Source organism: Pseudochaenichthys georgianus, chromosome 3, assembly GCF_902827115.2.
Source record: "Pseudochaenichthys georgianus chromosome 3, fPseGeo1.2, whole genome shotgun sequence".
NCBI classification, from domain to species: Eukaryota; Metazoa; Chordata; class Actinopteri; order Perciformes; family Channichthyidae; genus Pseudochaenichthys; species Pseudochaenichthys georgianus.
The window spans coordinates 33040741-33059353 of record NC_047505.1 but is presented as its reverse complement, the minus strand read 5'-3'; the positions used below and the strand labels follow the sequence as shown (position 1 = coordinate 33059353).

The 18613-nt window shown below is 38.8% G+C and overlaps 1 protein-coding gene across 1 annotated transcript; it reads right to left on the bottom strand.

Moving 5' to 3' along the window:
- Nucleotides 1-3268: 3268 nt before the first annotated feature.
- Nucleotides 3269-4823, bottom strand: LOC117461666 (adenosine receptor A3). Its single transcript, XM_034103560.1, has 2 exons — nt 4541-4823; nt 3269-4164 (listed from the first exon to the last, which is right to left on the bottom strand). The coding sequence occupies exons 1-2, from the start codon at nt 4821-4823 to the stop codon at nt 3269-3271; spliced, it is 1179 nt and encodes a 392-aa protein (XP_033959451.1).
- Between the last annotated feature and the right edge of the window lie 13790 nt (nt 4824-18613).

The window sequence follows — 18613 nt, the reverse complement described above, 5'->3', positions numbered from 1 at the left end:
ATCTTGAAAGGGATGTGCAAAATAGCCATAATATACAGTCTTTAATGAACTATTAGTAGAGAATAACGAGTAATGAATATACTTTATTACTTGTTTCCATTCATGTCAATTGCAGATACATGTTTAGTCTTCTCAAGCACCAACTATCAAATATCTCTCCTGATTGTTGGCACTTGACAATCACCTTACCTGCATTTTACTCAGGTCAGGTGTAACTAAAGTCTGATTTAAGGGTTGTTTATATTTCACATAATTAATCAGAATCTGCAAAGTAACTCAAATAAATGCAGTGGAGTAAAAATACCAGGTTAACCTCTGAATTGTCGTGGAGTAGAATTACAAAGTAGCAATGAGCTGTCATGTGGGTATATATTAATGCTGCGCATTATGGACACAAGCGATTTTCACCCATTTATTAATTATATGTTTTACATTTGATAACACCAATGTGTTTAATAATGGCAACTTCTAATTGTGGGAAAAACGAAAACGTTCAGTAGAGACGTCCCATAGAACATTTTGCGAAACACAATAGCCAGCATGTGTAGTTCTGGAGGGGTGTTCGATTCCAGTTTTGGATAGTCTGGCGTGTTTTCGTTCCATTTCACACAGCTGTTTGACGCTCTGCAACCTTACGGGACTGTAGTCCTAAACGATAGCTGGGGATTATGGGTAGTGTAGTGTCTTCGGCCATCCTAAACTCAGAAATGTTGACAATCGCAATGATGCTCGAAATGTCCCTTATAGGCCTACGTCTGTTTACGGTTATTTTTATTTTGAAATTCAGTTCCTGACGGACACCAAAAAAGCCCGAGATTATGGAATTAAACCAATAGATAAAAGCAAGGATAATTGTGTGTTATTGGTGAGTAAATAACAGTGTGTTATTTTGAAAAGAATAACAAATTAGAAGGAACAAAATATTTTAAAATACAGATTTCAGTATCCTGAGGCTCTGAGCCCCATTTATTTTCCTCACAGATGGCAACAAAAGTCCGAAATTATACGATTTAAAATAAAAGCAATAATTATGGCTTGATATTGAGTAAGAACATGTTTTTATGAACCACACAGCTTCCGGTCTTCCTCGACCCGACCGGAGAAAAAGACGTGCTGCAGCCTGCAGGCACGAAACACGTTACCAGTAGAAATACATTGCTTTTCAAATCGTGCTGTGCAACACGAAAAAAAGGGGCAAATCGTGTTGGTAAACACGAATCAATAGATTAAAAATCGTGTTGGTGAACACGAAATGCCGTGAGACTGGGTTGCCTCTTCACACACCACACTTTTCGCGGCACACGTACTTACAGCCAATCAGCTCTGAATGATGTGAGATGACGTATGGTGGGGATGGCAGCACTATGCCCCTCGGGTCATTATTTTTTTGCCACACACATTAAATAGGAAAATATTCTGAGCATGCGCAGTGTAGTTTTTACAGTCACCATTGACTTAGACAGTAAGAGGGAGGGGCAGGATCGGGTTTTGTCCCACATGGCTCTAAACAGCTCAATAGGCACACTGTAGACACTAATTAGAAGAACACAGACTAAAACAGCAATGTACAGACGAATCAGATGATTAAACATGATCTTAAAATATATTTAATATATTTTTTTGCATTTTTTTGTAATCATTATTTGTAATACTTTCTGCTGACACTAGGTGGGGCTGTGCCCAGTCGCCACTGGTAATGAGTGACCCGACAGTAAAACTAAACATATCTATAACTAGTTACGGTAGTTTGAGAGGTAATTAAAATAGCTACGTGTGATATTCCAACCTGAAGTGTGTTTTGTTCCGCTCACCACCGCTGCATGTGATCATGCAGAGCTGCGTGTCGACTCGTCAGCAGCAGCTGATCTCTCTCTCTCGTCAGATTTTACTCGCGTTTATGTCCATATCGATCAGATCTAGCTAGTTCTAGCTAATGATATGACTACCTGTTTATTAAAAGACACCTAAACAATAAGCGTCGCTATGCAACCGGGTGAGCCCGCAAAGTATAGCGCAGCATTATGCATTTGTTTACATGCCGACCGGAACCCAGAGGCATTACCAACAGATCAACGCACAATCAACCCATACAGGACATCTCTTTCTCCACATTACGTGTTAGACATTAGAATTGACTATTCTTGTCTGTCACATACTCTTTTGTCTGTCACATAATTGAAGTTGCGCAACTGATGCGGTATTGCGCTAAGGGGAATATATTTGACCGGAGAGATTTAGATTTGCCGGTCTTCAGCATATTTGACCGGTCGTAGGCCTATAGTCCGGTAATTACCGGCTAACGGGAACTCTGGTGTGTAGACTATATACAGTATGTTATAGCAATACACTTTATACTGACTTAACATATGTACAGATCATTCTTTTATTCACATATTCTTAGACAGAAATATTTGGCACATTGTGACATTTAGCACAATGCAAATGGCTACCATTGTAACTGGTAGTAATTGTAAAGTGCATTTCAATCATTTCAAAGTAAGATGATGAAAAATAATGTGTCACACAACAGAATACAATTTCAGATTTAAACTTCTTGCTGAAAAACTTGTATTCCACAATAATTCAAAGAGGAAACAGCAGGATTAATAACGATGAATGTATAGTCCCACTACTGACAAAAAAGTAAAAACATAAACCAATGTTGGCGCTTCTCCTGGAAATACACTCTTCTTCCTCGAGTTATTGAAAAGCTTTTTGAAACTCTGATGTTAAGTCAGAAAGAGGTTTAACAATAGAGGGAGGGGACATATTTTCTGAAGACAAATGGGAAAGGCTTTCAAAATGGTTACAATTTAAAATGTTCACCCTCCCTGCATAATTTCATGTTTGAATGACCTTTGTTTGTTAATATGCTGTTACATTTGAATTCATGAAAAAGTTCAGAACGTGCATTAACTTAGATTATCTAAAGACTGATATAACCACTCTCTTCTTGGATTAACAAGGAGAAAATGTACCTCAAACTAGGAAATGATTTGCTTAACTTTGCCAGCATCTTTAAAACTGAAAAGTGCACAGTACAACTTAATTATTAAATCTGTACAAAAACTGTTAAAACAAAGAATAGCAGAAAAAGTGGAAAATAAATATAATATATAACCCCCTGCCTCTAAGTACATATTTACAATACAGATGTTCTCTGCAAGAAATTAAATATGCATATTCCCAAAATCTATTCCTTTTAAAACAAAAGGAATGGAAAGCAGCTACAAAACATGCTCTTGTTGCTTTTAAATTCACAAGTCCCTCAGGACTTCTCAGCATGTGGGGGGGAGTGGTCTCGCTGAAAGAGCAGTTTCAAACCCTTCCTGAAGCGGTGGTCCCTGACGCTGTAGATGATGACGTTACAGCAACTGTTTCCTGCCAGGATCCAGAATGCAAAAAAGGAAAAGTTACACCAGGTGTATCCCACCACGTTCCCGAGCACAAACACCGCAATGGGAGAGAAGGATGCTGTGAAGGCGAATGTGAGTATGCTTATTGTCTTTGCGGCTTTAATGTCTGAAAAGGAGGGCCTGTGAGAGCACCCTCCCCCACCTCCTCCCGCTCCGTCACTCAGACTCCCCTCTGAGAGCAGTTTGCGTTTTTGGGAGTACCGTCTGATGCTCGTAAAAGACACAATGTTAACAGCTAATGTGCCGCCAAGCAGTGTGAAGTCAAATGCTGGGAATAACAGCAAAATGTAGGCATCGGGTGGCAGCTGGCTCCCGAACATCAGAGGGGTGTAGTTACACATACGACTGCACTCATTGTACTCCAAAATGAAGTTCCTGCTGAAGATGAGGGGTACAAGAGCCAACAGGAAGCTGGCAGCCCAGGAGAGCAGGATGAGCAGGAGAGTTCTTCTCCGGGTCACCAGGACATCCTTGTGGAGAGGTCGTAGGATGGCCACACTTCGCTCCAGCGTCATGAGGAAGATAGTGCTGATGGAGACGAAGGTGCATCCAGCAAATACGGGGCCAATCAGCAGGCAGGGCTGCCAAGTGCTCACCAGTCCCCCGAGAGAAGAAGAGTTGTCCAGGAAAGTAGAACTACCCTGGTACCAAGAGGGAGGTGAGCTGGTCAACATGAGAGAGATCTCTGTGTAGACGCAGAAAGGGACCACCAGGACACCGACCATCATGTCTGCTATGGCCAGAGACACTGTCAGAGAGAGACAAAGAGGAAGAGGGCTAAGAGGACATATTCAGTTTACACATTTCTAGCTCTTTATGTTAAAATGTCACTTTGTAATGGAAATCATCCAATGTTGGTATTCAAAAAGGTACTGCAATGAATTAGCTAGACCCTCTAAGGATGTAAACCTTACAAGGTCTTTGGTATTGGCACGATGATACATTCTTATTATTTACCAATATTGATATTAATAGTTATTTGAAATTCCATTATGCCATTTATACATTTTGAGAATGAATATTGAATTTCTACCAGAGGAAGGTATTGTGGAATATATAAGCATATCCACATTGCGTTGGTTTGTTCTAATGATTTTTGAAAAAAACACAATAAAAACATCTACCTTTCAGGTATCCCTGAGGTGTTCGGGACTGCCTCGTTTGCACAAAGACAGTTAGTGTGACCACATTTCCAACCACAATGGCAAAGGCCAGGGTAACCATGAACACCACTGCCAAGGTACGATTGACATATCCACAGCAGCAAAGGGTGCAGAGTGGGGCCAGTGACTCTCCTGAGCTGAGAGCATCCTGCCCCGCTGCACTCAGGTTGAAGGGAGAGTCTGAGGCCTGCAGCTGAGCGGCTGTATTCCCGGGAACACTGACGTTGTAAAGCAGCGCAGTCATGGCCCGGGATAGACTGGTCTTACCCCTGTGATGTGTAGCTGGTAGGGCCAATCAGGAGACCATGTCCTTGACTGGGAAACTATACTGGGGAAAAGAAAGACAAATATCTGGAGGCAGTTAAATTGTCTGTCCAAATGACGATCCAGTATTGTTATAGGCAGCGCTTGTCATTAATAAGCATGTGACAAGTGAACCATATTTTTATGGCAAACGTTCACTTGCTTATTGACATTCAACACACCATCAAACATGCAGGTTACATCAGGCTTTACTGTTGGAACTGTTGAACACAGTTGTGTGTTCACACCCACTCTTTTTTTTTTCTTTTCAGTTTGCCTATTTAAAATCACCCTGCGTAAATCAACACCTTCAAAGAGCCTTCCCTCACACAGTCATTCATTCTAAAGTTAGCAAAAATCCACCTGAGCACATTTAGAGTACAAAAGCCTATAAGTTATCGCCAGGCCAATGTTTTTGGCTCTGATCCAGCTGTCCAGTATTGATTGGTGAAAGATACAATGCAGTACATCATCAATAAACAATAACATATCGATCCTGAATACTGTTCTGTACAGAAAATTACAGAAAAAGATATATATTTCACACGATCCAACCCTAAGTGCAGACATTTCCTGACATGTGTTTCAGGGTGGAACAGGTCAGCACATTTAGCTTTTAAAAGTATTGAATTACAGTTAACACTTTGATCTGCCCTCTACAATGGGTTTCAGCGACATAAATCTGCATGTAGAGGATTTCATATTCCATCCTTTTAAATGCATGGATAGTTTTTAGCATTGTCTTTTAGAAAAACATATCCCTTGAAGCTCGTCATTCATTTGAATAAACTACTTGTACAGATCCTTGCTTATGATTTATGAATCTGTATAATCTACACATCAATGATAAAAAAGATTACATTTAGAGGCTCTTGGCTTTAGAATTTTTGAAAGCCAAACGTTATCAGGATACACAGAGGAATATGTGAGTTTATTTTCATTTATTAATCTAACATTGCTGTTTTTCAATATGATGCTAAATAAATAATAAAATATTTCATATATTCATCCATCATGTTTTAAGGCAAGGTGTTTATAGTGCAGTTCATTTTACAAATTATTTAGATAAACAACAACATGTCCTCAGATTACACCGTCACTGTGCAAAAAAAACACACATATAAATGTTGATATTATATTCAAGATTTCCAAACAGCGTACTGACAGTGATTGTTCTACTTGTGTGTTGCGGTAACATGCTGTTCTTGTGCCCTACTATAGTTAGAAGCACCTCAATGCTAATCCAAGAAGATACTTTTAGTTCAGAATCCAAATGTCTTTCTCAAATGACAACTAAATACACACATCCTTCAATCATTGAAGTGGTTCACTGAGCAGGAGAGCAGCAAGGCACAGACATCTAAGAAGAAAAAGGTAACAGGGGTCGACATATTCAGAGCAAAACTATTTCAGGTTCTCACCCTGGCTTTTGGCGCAGGAACATTCAAAGAAATATCACAGCTGTGAGACTCTAAATCCTACATGACGTTTGAGTTAGCCTCAGTTTAATGAGGTTTTCAATAAGCAGAAAAAACACTTGTGGGAATATGGCCTGTGCCCAGCATAATGTTCAGGATTTAATGAAGACTCAGAACTTGACATGCCCCACAACTCATTAACATATGATTGATTTATTTGAATTTGAATATCAGTCTTTCCTCTTCAAATGACCTTCAAAGAGACTGGTGGAAAAAGACACTGCCAATTCATATTATGTACTAATAGTTGTATGTACAAGAGTAAAGTATAATAAACTCGACAAACCTTTCTTGTTTTTCTTTATATTATATTCATATGCAGTGCTAAGAGCATATTAAATTAAATGGATACATATGTACTATTTTTCAACACATATTATTGTTAGTCGCGATTTTCAAACATGTCTCCTAGAAATGATATGTATGTACTAAATTATTTTCACGAGTATGTTGTTCAGAGGCAAGTTAATATTCTCAAGTTACAGTTTGATCATATTGAACATCTTATGGTCTTCAAAATAAGCAAAGCTCATGGATCTGCGTAAAATAAGGAGCTGTGTTTGTGCTTCAGGTGAGAACACAGCTTGGGCACTGTGTCGTAGGACTACCCGATAACTGTATTGATAACACTGGCAGTAGCGTCTCAACTGTTGTATATGTAGGCTTGTATTCACCTGGTCATTCAGAGAGGACGCATGAAAGGATGTGTCTTTCTGCAACACTGTTTGTTGTTGCCCAATAGGCAGTGACATCTGTATCCGTGTCCTTTACCAAGCAATCTGTTCAAGCATGCTTAACTAAATGCACAGCAGGGGCTCCTTGTGAATGAACCCTTGATTGATGTTGAGAATGGCCTCACGTCCTCACTACTTACTGCCCTGCTGTATGTGAAGGAATAATAGAAATTGCAAAATGAATAACTTTTCAGAATTTACAAAACACCAAAGGAAAGTATTGAAATTATAATCCTAGGCCTTGAATTCCGGAGCCACACTAATTGAGGTGATGTTAATTATGTTTGGGGTCAATCCAACCCCACAGATGTCTCGCTCCTCTTCTCTTCTAATCCTAATGTAGGACTATTTTAGCATCTGGGATAAATAGTGCTGTTACCACCAATCACAGATGTAGACAGAACCATGTTTTACATGTTTACAACATGTCTCGGAGATCACAAACAGAAATATGTATGAGAATGTATTCCTGAAACATGTTACCAGTATAAGCACATTTCATAAAAATTAGGAGAAGTCATAAAGTAACCACTTGATAAACAATGTTAGGTATGTTCTTCAGTTAAAGAGGCCCATACACAGGGTTTAGGTTGAAAAAAGAAATATACTGATTTGATTGGCTTTGTGTCTCAAACCAACACTTCATCTTTACTTCTTAAATTATTCCAAAGTTCTTTCAAGAGGCTGTGGATTGCAATACTTTAAGCATATGCTTCAAGGGCCATACTGTGCATAGAATAAATTGCTCATTTTAATATTCAGATTTTGTTGCCTGAATTATCCTCCATGTTTTCCTTTAAGCCCCTGTCACACTGTCCCGAAATTGACACCCGATGGACACACGATAAAGGAAATGTTCAAATTCGGCTGTGATCGTAGCAACATCGGGCCATTCGTGAGGGCATCTTAAGCCATCGTATGACCGCCGGTGGAGTTTCTCAGGCTCCGGCAGCAACTTCGTGAGCGGCAACTTCGTAAGGCACTCGTGAGGGCATCTTGTCAAATCGTGTCATCTTCGTGTTATCATCGGTGCATTCACATTCACTCTGATCGGGGCGAATGCCCGATGGCACCGAGGATAACAAGATGCCCTCACGATGGCCTTACGAAGGGCAAAATTGACACACGAATTCAACACGAAAATGAACCTTCGCAAGGTCCTTCGGCAATTTTTTGGCATGCCAAAGATTTTGCCTCCGCTCACGAAGTTGCTGCCGGAGCCTGAGAGACTCCACCGGCGGTCATACGATGGCTTAAGATGCCCTCACGAATGGCCCGATGTTGCTACGATCACAGCCGAATTTGAACATTTCCTTTATTGTGTGTCCATCGGGTTGTTTTATTGCACAACAAAATCACGTAAACATATTATGTAAATAACCCAATTTGTGTTCTGTGAAACTAAAAAGGATATAATATATTATTTTGAAGGACAGTTGACAGGAAATTGTTGTTGTTATGGAAACAACGTTACGGAGAAAACGTAATATTTTCTACATATAAAGACTGAGAAAGTAAAGAACAAAGTCTGAAGATATCAGTACAGTATTATAGTACTGTAACATAATTGTTTTTGGTACTTTCATTGCAGTTGTATGTCTTAAATGTAATGTAAATGTTGCCTTCGTGTGTGGTTCGGGGCCATCTTCGTGCGAAATTCACAATTCCATATTCGTGTGTCCATCGGGTGTCAATTTTCGGGACAGTGTGACAGGGCCTTTAATGAAGTTTGTTGCTGTTTGGTCAGATTGGGAGCATACCTGTCATCCTTATTGTCCACTCGCTGAACATTAGTATATACTTAGCTGGTATCTGAATTTACAATGATAACATTTCAAATCTCCATGTCAAGATTTATAAGGGAGCGTTTTCATAAATTATATAAAATAAGTTTCAAATATTAAAGAACTGAAGTATAAAATCCAATTCCCTTTGAAATAGTGAGAGAAGTTGGAGAGAAAGATGAAATATTTTCAGGTAAATGACAGCAGATCGATTTAGCTTTGTGGAGTGGATTGCATCTGACTTGTTCAGATACATACAAAAGTCAAGATGCTGTGAATAGGAATGTTATGAACTACAAAGCATTTCAGTAATTCCTTTAATCTTAATTTTACCGGTGATAAAAACCAAAGGTAATGCATTTTCGACAGACGACAGGCAGAGATCTTCCCTGTGGCAACACTTCAGGCATCTGAGAGCTAAGACACACACACACACACACACACACACACACACACACACACACACACACACACACACACACACACACACACACACACACACACACACACACACACACACACACACACACACACACACACACACACACACACACACACACACACACACACACACACACACACACACACACCACACACACACACACACACACACACACACACACACACACACACACACACACACACACACACACACACACACACACACACACACACACACACACACACACACACACACACACACACACACACACACACACACACACACACACACACACACACACACAGAGAGACAATCAGTATGCTTCAAATTGAGAGATCTACCTTTGTGTTGTGTGAGGTGACAAAGAAATACCACACATTGCCTATCATTTGTGTATTTTTGTAATAAAAACATTTAAAAATTATACATCTAGAATACTTGCTCATCTTAATGTACATGCATGAATCTTCATCACAACTTGCAATCACTGATACTAAAAAAGTACTAACATTACTTTAACAATCAATGGTTCAGCAACAAGAAATAAGTTATTGATTTATAAAGCTTCCCATAGCTTTTGTAAACAGGAAGTACAACATTTTCATGTGGTCCGTTAATTAGCTGAGCCCGTCCTTGGGCCTGTATTTGTTTTTAAATTGGCAATTGGTTCCTTTTAAATTGTGCCGAATTAGCTATTGGAAGTTGCGGTTCGCAATGTATCGATGTTTGTTCAGAAATACTATCACTGCATTACTTTAATACTAAAAAGGGATATGTTTCAAGGTCTGGAGTTATAAAAGAGCGTATTTTTCCTAATGATCTCTAAACTGATTTATGGACTATTTTGCTCCAAAGACGTGATATGATATCCTCGGAAAATGTGAGTCACACTAAATGTAAAGTATTTGTATCGTGTCTATGTGTTAACGGTTATATTATAACAGGCACTAAAGGTGCAGCCTATTAGTTCATCGTTTTCAAGGTGTTTCATAAACATTATTATATAGGTGTGCAATCATGAGACCCACTTAGATGTTGTTGTTTTTTGTTTTTTCAAAACAAATGTGATGGAGTGTAACAGGGCTTGGTTTCTTTCAATTCAGGAGCACACTTGGGACTGAACAAAATTGAGGAATTATGTATTGATTGGAATAATTGACCTTTCCACAACATCGAAGGACAACATGTGACCAGAAATCAAACAGTGGGTGGGATTTTTTTCTCTTCTTGCAGGGACGGGGGAAGGGGGGGTGCTGAGGGGGCTGCAGCATAAGTTGTAACTGCAATGCCAAAATGTTCACTAAACAAATCAATACAAAAGTTTTATTTTGAGTTACTATTTTTGAGTTAGCATTTTAGTGTACGCATAAAAAGCTTCACTATATAAGGGAAAGTGATAATGCGGTGTGCTTCTTCTGTTGCTCTGCTCGTCAGTGCAGACAAGGTCAGGGATGGGAGTTTTGTGAAAGCAGGGTTTAACAACTGGCGAAAGGCAAGGGAAACATCTCTCACATAATATGACGTTATTATACAGGGCCGCCCCTCCCTACACGCAGACCACGCAGACCACGCAGACCCCTCGCGGATGGGGCCTCATTTTGCAGAGGGAGCCTCCTCTGAAGCACAAACGCGGCGCACCTACAGTGTAGCGCGCCACAGTTTCGGCGCTGCGAGGCTCCACTAGCACCCCCAACTCTGACTGACTTCCCGCGTCCCTGTGTTCTTGTTGTTGTTTTCTCCCTCATGTTTATATTTCAGGATTAATATATAAATGTGTTCCAAAGCCTGATAGAGCTTATTCCTCTCTGCCACAGAGCACCAACGTTGTCCAGAAATAAACAGTCAGTCTTTTGACTCAAATGTGTTTTCCAGTCGGACGGCTGTGCATCCCCTGTGCTGTTAATGCTCAGAGAGCACACAATGTGAATTATTCCACAGCTAAAAATAGTACCCGACAAATTCACTGGTTACTTCTGTTAACACCCATTTACTGTAGGAAAACAAAATGAAAATGTCTATTTGTGACCTAAACTTAAACATGTCCAATTTGAAGAGGGGAAGTATCAGCCTTGTCATTTGCAAGAAATCACATCTTGTTCAATCTTGCATAATGCACCCTGTTGTTTTCTTAAGCTGAATATAGCACATTATTGGTTGCTCTCAAATAGTTTTTTGTGCTTACAAATCTCATATTAGAAGACAATGGAGAGGGAGGCAAAACAAAGTTCCAATTAAGGTTATAAGATAAAGCACTAAATACATTTTGAGTTGATGATGGGACTATCTTCTATGAAAGGAAATCCATTAAATAGGAATCAAGATATTTTATTAACATGAAAAGGTGTCAACCACATGGAACTCATCCATCGAGTACGTCCCTGATAAAGAGATATTTGTCTAATAAAGAGAATAATGGATCATGGAAATCCATTAGGTTATTGTCAAGAAATGTTACTCTATACCACAAATGTCAAAGTTGGTGGTAGAGGAACAGTCAGGGGATCATAAATAACTTTATATGTCAAGTCAAATCATGCAATAGTTATTGAGATATTTTTGTCTGAAGACTGAATTTAGACTGATCAAACTTAAGACCAGCCATGCAAGCACAACTGAGCAAAACCAGTTATCAGCTCTAACTCATTGCTAAATCCATTGATCCATTGTGACATTAGATCACATGAGTTTGAATAATATTGAACAGTGCTCCCTTAATGTCCAGTGTGTCGTTCTCTTGAGACCATTGTGCTGCAATAGCTGCACGAGGGTGTAGGTTGTTCATGTATGCACTTAATTCCCTTTGACAGGGCTTTGTCCCTCAGTGAAGGGTCAGGCATAAGCAGGCAGGCCAGGGGGGCTCGGTCAGGGGCTGTCAGGCCCCGTCGCCCCGTGCACACAAGGGTCATTTCCAGTAATGATGGACAGGATGGTTCAGTGACGCCTGAGGCCGTCTGCCACAGCACACGAGCAGAAAGACAACGTTCTGTTGAAATTTGTCATTCTGTCTGTGTTTGTTCCCTTGTGTTTGTCAGGGAATTGCCCTAGCAACGCATCATGACACACACAAACAAATATACGCACACATAACAAGTGGTACTCTTTAGTTTTAATATGTTTCCTCTCAACTGGAGTTTAACTTTATCCCTCACTGAAGATAAAAATAACATGAACTACTATCCTACAAAGTATTTTATTGTTGAAGACACACCGCCTCACAGTCAAAGTCTAATATTTTATTCCCATTTAAAAAACTAAATGTATTATAATAAACTATTATCACGTTTTGTTATTATATAATAATTGTAAAATGAATGATAATATAATTAATTTGAATGCAAGGACCATTGTTCCTGCCTGGTGTCTCAATATGTCTATTGTAGCCAGTGTTATTTTCATAGCTGCTCACTCATTTAAAAATACTTTCAGTTTTAGTGTGTTTCTAAGTCCCTTAAATCACACATTGTTAACCCTCATGGCCTAACCTTTCATCTTCTCCCCTTGTCCTTACATCTAAAGTATTAACCCATTAAGTATCTTATTAATAACCTGTGTGCAGAGCTTTAAGATAAAACAATAACTTGCATATTGTGATCTACCAAATTGATCAGATTAATGTTAAATTGATTTCTGAAACCTTATCATACATGAGTGTTTTTGTGTGTGTGTCTCATTTCTATCCTGTTGTTGACTCCCAGTCTAAATTACACACTGCATGCACCAGCTGCTGCATGCCTGAGCGATCAGACACAGAGCAGGAATCCGCGTGGCAGTTTCATCCTCAGTTATAATGACTTTTTAACAGATTTTCTGCATTTAAAATAATAATTTTGAACGTCCTTCAGAAATCTTTCTTTGTGATAAGATCTTTTTGGGGTTAAACAAGAAACATGCTGCCCTTGTTTAAGAAAGCAGCGGAAATGTTTCTTGGTGTGTCATAATGTAAACAATGACTGCAACAATTTCAAATAGACAGAAGTGTGTATATCTGTGTGCTTAAGGGCATGCATGTATGAGCCAGTCAATGCATGTGTATATCAAGAAAAAAAAGTTTCCAATGATTTAATATTAACAGTTACTATGTGATTAACAAGCTCCTGGGATTTCTGGATTACTTTGCCATATAAATGTGTCTATTATGAAAGCATTGATCAAATACATGTATTTCATCGACTGGCAGTAGGCTGATTAAATGTATTAGTCTCATAGATCTTCGTTTGTTGTCTTTGGCGGCACCTATGGCCATAGGTGTTAATTGCAGGTGCGATTTTTTATCTAATTTCCCAAGGCAAGGCAAGGCAAGTTTATTTATATAGCACTTTTCAACACAAGGCAATTCAAAGTGCTTTACAAAAAAAAGAAAGACATTAAGAAAATGGCATTTAAAATCAGTCATTAAAAATAAAAGCTAATAAAATAAACATAAAAAGAAAAAATACATGGATAAAAGTTACAGTGCAGTCTAAGATATTACATTACATTACATTGCATTTAGCTGACGCTTTTATCCAAAGCGACTTACAATAAGTACATTCGACCAGGAAGACACAACCTTGAGGAAAACAGAATCATATAAGTACATCGGGTTTCATAGAGCCAATCAGTTATATGAATAGTTCAATTAAAAGCAGTGACAAAAAGAAAAGTCTTCAGCCTGGATTTAAAAGTAGTCAGAGTTGCAGCGGACCTGCAGGTTTCTGGGAGTTTGTTCCAGATGTTTGGAGCATAATAACTGAACACTGCTTCTCCATGTTTAGTTCTGACTCTGGGGACAGAAAGCTGACCAGTCCCTGAAGACCTGAGAGATCTGGATGGTTCATCATTTAGCAGGTCAGAAATGTATTTTGGGCCTAAACCATTCAGTGCTTTATAAACCAGCAGCAGTATTTTGAAATCTATTCTTTGACACACAGGAAGCCAGTGTAAAGACTTCAGAACAGGAGTGATGTGATCCACTTTCTTAGTGTCAGTGAGGACTCGAGCAGCGGCGTTCTGAATCAGCTGCAGCTTTCTAATAGATTTTTTAGTGAGACCTGTGAAGACACCATTGCAGTAGTCCAGTCTACTGAAGATAAAAGCATGGACAAGTTTTTCCAAATCCTGCTGTGACATTAGTCTTTTAATCCTAGATATATTCTTTAGGTGATAGTAGGCTGATTTAGTAACTGTTTTAATGTGACTGTTGAAACTCAAGTCAGAGTCCATGACTACACCTAGATTTCTGGCTTTATCTGTTGGTTTGAACATTGCACACTGAAGCTCAGCGCTAACTTTTATACATTCTGCCTTGGCTCCAAAAACCATTACCTCAGTTTTATCTTTGTTTAATTGGAGAAAGTTCTGACACATCCAGTCATTGATTTGTTCCAGACATACAAATAGTGAAGTTGCTTTTCCCCCGGCACTGTAGCCACACACACACACAGTTCAGTAATGTTGCAAATGCCAGGACTTTCATCACTGGACTATATCCTCAATCTCTATTGTATTACCTCATACTTCTATGAATAGTGACTTAAAATGTAGTATGTAATTACAATTGTAGAGATTTACTGTACTTTGACAAGTGTATTGGTTACCATAAATAACTTGTCAGTTTTTAAAAATGAAACATTGCAAGTTGCAAATATCTTCCAAGAGCACAGTTAAGCATCCTAGGCAACGTAATTATTCATATGCAAACACATATGTGAGTGCAGCCTCACGCATTTTCAATCAATGCTCAAAGACCAAAAGCTTTCCAAAAAGATGTTATCTCCCTTTAGGGGATTCATTATACAAAACAGCAGTCCTATGATAACATACATGCACATGAAAGAAATATGGGATAATCTTACCGGCATTTATGCTACTATGGATCACAGAGCAGTTGTGCAGACTGAGGTTGAGAACAGGAGAACAATCCACTATGAAAGTGCTGACTAAGAAGAAGTTAAATCCAGTTAAAAATGCTCCTGTGAAGAAGGAAGTGGAGCTGTAGTCCTCATCATTCATTCAAGCAATAAGTCCCTCACACATTCCAGCTCTTTGTCCTTGTGATTCAGCCTCTCCTCCTCCGCCTCTCGTTCTGTGGAGCGCTTAACATCAAGTCTCCACTACACTGCCCCCCCCTCCTCACCCGCTGAAAGGCTTACAGCAGTCCTTATCACATGCACACGCTCTTCCTTCGAGAGCTTCAAGGTAAAATCCACAGCAGCTCCATCCTCAATCTTTAATCCTACATTCGTTCTCTGACGTGCCTCCCCTCTCTTTATCTTGTTTCATTTTTCATATCTGACATGTTAGACTCTTATTGTATTCAATTAACTGTTCACTTTGTCCCCAAGCTCATTTTGGCATATATTTATTTAATCTGATGTACACCTTTATTCTTTTTACGTTTCACATGGTCGACCTGATGACAATGCACTCTTGGATGTTGTTGCCTTGGATTCTCGGATAGCTTGTATACTAAAACACTCCAATAATGAGAATTGAACTGTTTTGGACGGGGTAAAATACATCCATCCTCTCTTTGACATTTATCCAGTTTTGCCCCCGATGGCTTTGGTCCTTGTGAGCAGCTTTAATCATGTCTGGCACACCGGTCACATCCCATACTCTTTCTTCCCCCGGGAGAGCAGACACTGCAGCACTAAGTAAGACCCCTGCCCTCAGATATGGTTTGAAACACTGTATTTGATCCTCAAGTGATTTCAACCCTGCCAAATAAACACATTTTGTATAGCATATTCCATTCTATAGTAAGGGTCATGATGTACAGTATGTCTGATATTGCTTTCCAACAGGATATAACCTGGCTGCTGGTCAACTACATACAGGGTGCCTGTAGCCTGAGAGACTGACTTAATGCTACAGCATGTAACAAAGGAACATCTTCATAGCCTGCTGTCAAAACTAATGGGTAAAGATCTGTTAAGAAATGCATGCTAAAAATGAAACAACACGAGGCAGCATTTATCTGGGTGAAGTCTCTCTGAGGTGACGGTTTTTAGATTAAAGCCAACATCTTATTGAAATCTTATTTGAATGCAGCACCCTGGTTGGGCACTAAGATGCTCACCATGAATGATGAGTCTGGCTAAATTTAAATGAGACCTGGTGGTAATGCTAGAGGAAAATTCTGACGCAAACATCTAAGCAGCATCCTCCTGGGTCTGAAATGTGAATACAGTCAGGAAATGAATTAAACATGTATTCTTTCAAAGGGCCAGAAATTCTGAGAAAACGACCCTACTTCTGACTGATTTCTTCTCAGTAAACATTTTCTTCAATGCAACATGATATTTATTTAATAAATTATGGGTCAATTACAGTAAAATTGCAAAAAATTGTAAAATTGACTTTTTGCATTGTGTTTTCAGTTCATAAAAAGTAAATTTCTGTCTCCTAAAAACGTCCTTGCAGCCTTCAACTGCCATGTTGCTTCTGGTTACAAACAATAAACTTGAGGTTTAAAAAGATACAAAACCAAATAAAAAAACAATAGAAACCTTGACTACATCCACTTGTTATGAGTCACAATAATTCATCCTCTCCATGTAAAAGGCTGTCTTAGTTTTCATGACAATCCATCTTGTAGTTTTCCAACAAATTGATCAAGAAAAAAATAAATTAAACAACAAAAATATATTAAAAGATATATACAAAACGTTCATGCTATGTTATAATCTCAGTGGTCTCTATTTACAGAAGAACACGTGAGACCGAAGGGCTGTGTTTCAGAGGAGAGAAGCGCTTTCTAAACGAACTGCTCTCTGTCTGATCTAGTAAAGAGTGCACTTGCCTCAGGTTAGTGAATACTGATTTAGTAACACTGCTACCATGAAATGACTTCATTTTAAATCAGATTTTCAAGATTTTCATATTCAATTATATGCTAAAACTTATTAAATTAAACTTACTTTCAAGTCCAACATATGAACCTCAAATCTATCTTCAAACCTCTGATCTCTAAAAACTACAAATCTGTAAATATTAGTCACTGCAACTGACACGCTTGCAAAGCTATCACTGTGACTATTTTGAAAAATATCAAAATAAAATGAAGACAAAAAAATGGTTTAATGTTCATTGTGCCTTATTCCGAATACCCTGACGTGTGCATATAGGTATCTGATGGGAACACTTGTCTTTGATGACTGTTGATGGTAAACGTTGTATAATGATTCAAAGCATTGCAATTACGAAATGAATCAAGGCAGCAAATTATAAAATGAAATCTTATTTGTTTAAACTGATTATAAACTACTATAACCTCTCTATGACCTCTTGTAAATACACACATGCTTGCTGGACTTTCCTCCCTGCAGCACGTATCTGACTCACTGCTGTCACAGTTCACTTTTACTGCCAGGAATTTCATGGAACATTGTGGTTTTGTTCCCTGCAGTAAAAAACATGAGCAATACGATTGCTCTTTTATTCACTGAAAATGTTTTCAAAATCAGCCAGCCTTGTTTACTTTCATTAAACCGCTTGTTTTGTGAAATGTTGAAACACTGACTTATAAAATGGTTTTACTTGGCAAAACCTCTAATCCTATTAAAACCTATGAAGGATTCACATATCTATATATCTAGAAAGATAAAACATTGCTTACATTACAATAACTCAACTTGTATAATTAAACCATAATAAGGGCATTTTACACTACATGAACACACTTCTGAAAACAGTCACAAGAGAAACTCTATTTTAATTCAAGAAACCTGTGTTGAAAGTGCAATAGATTACAATCAATGATAGCTGCTATTTTCCCTGAATCCAAACTGTGGAGTCTCCCAGCTGATGGAAAATGAGATTTTGCAATCATTTATTTCAGATTCCAGCAATCAGCGGAATCCGAAATAAAGAGATACGGCCCGCCCCCTCTCCAGCGTCTTGTTTGAATGACAGGAGTAAATACAGAATTAATGCTTTATTAACTCATGGTTTGTAAGTGGCTTATCTCCATGTAAATACTATGGTAGACCACCCAATATTCGCATCGCTCTAATCGCTCGAGTTTCACCGTGGCTGTCAGCTGTGTTTGCTCCGATCAATGCTGTCATTCAAACAAGAGGCGCTGGAGAGGGGACGGGGCGTATCTCCATGTAAATCCTACAACAAAATGAACATATTTGACCGTGATTTAATTGTAATACACGTTTCAAAGTGATGCCGAAGTAACTACATACTGATAGCAGTTAGTAAAAACCATGAATTAACGCTTTGACAAGTCTGCAGACAAGACGGCAGGCGAAAAGCTTTTAAAATGCGTGTTTTCTGAATCGGATTCATCAGGCTAAACTAAC

What these genes read in the sequence shown, in the direction of transcription:
- LOC117461666 (XM_034103560.1), bottom strand. Translation starts at nt 4,823, where the DNA reads ATGACTGCGCTGCTTTACAACGTCAGTGTTCCCGGGAATACAGCCGCT. An exon ending in ACCTCAGGGATACCTGAAAG is followed by an intron (nt 4,165 to 4,540) that starts GTAGATGTTTTT and finishes TCTCTCTGACAG; the next exon opens with TGTCTCTGGCCATAGCAGAC.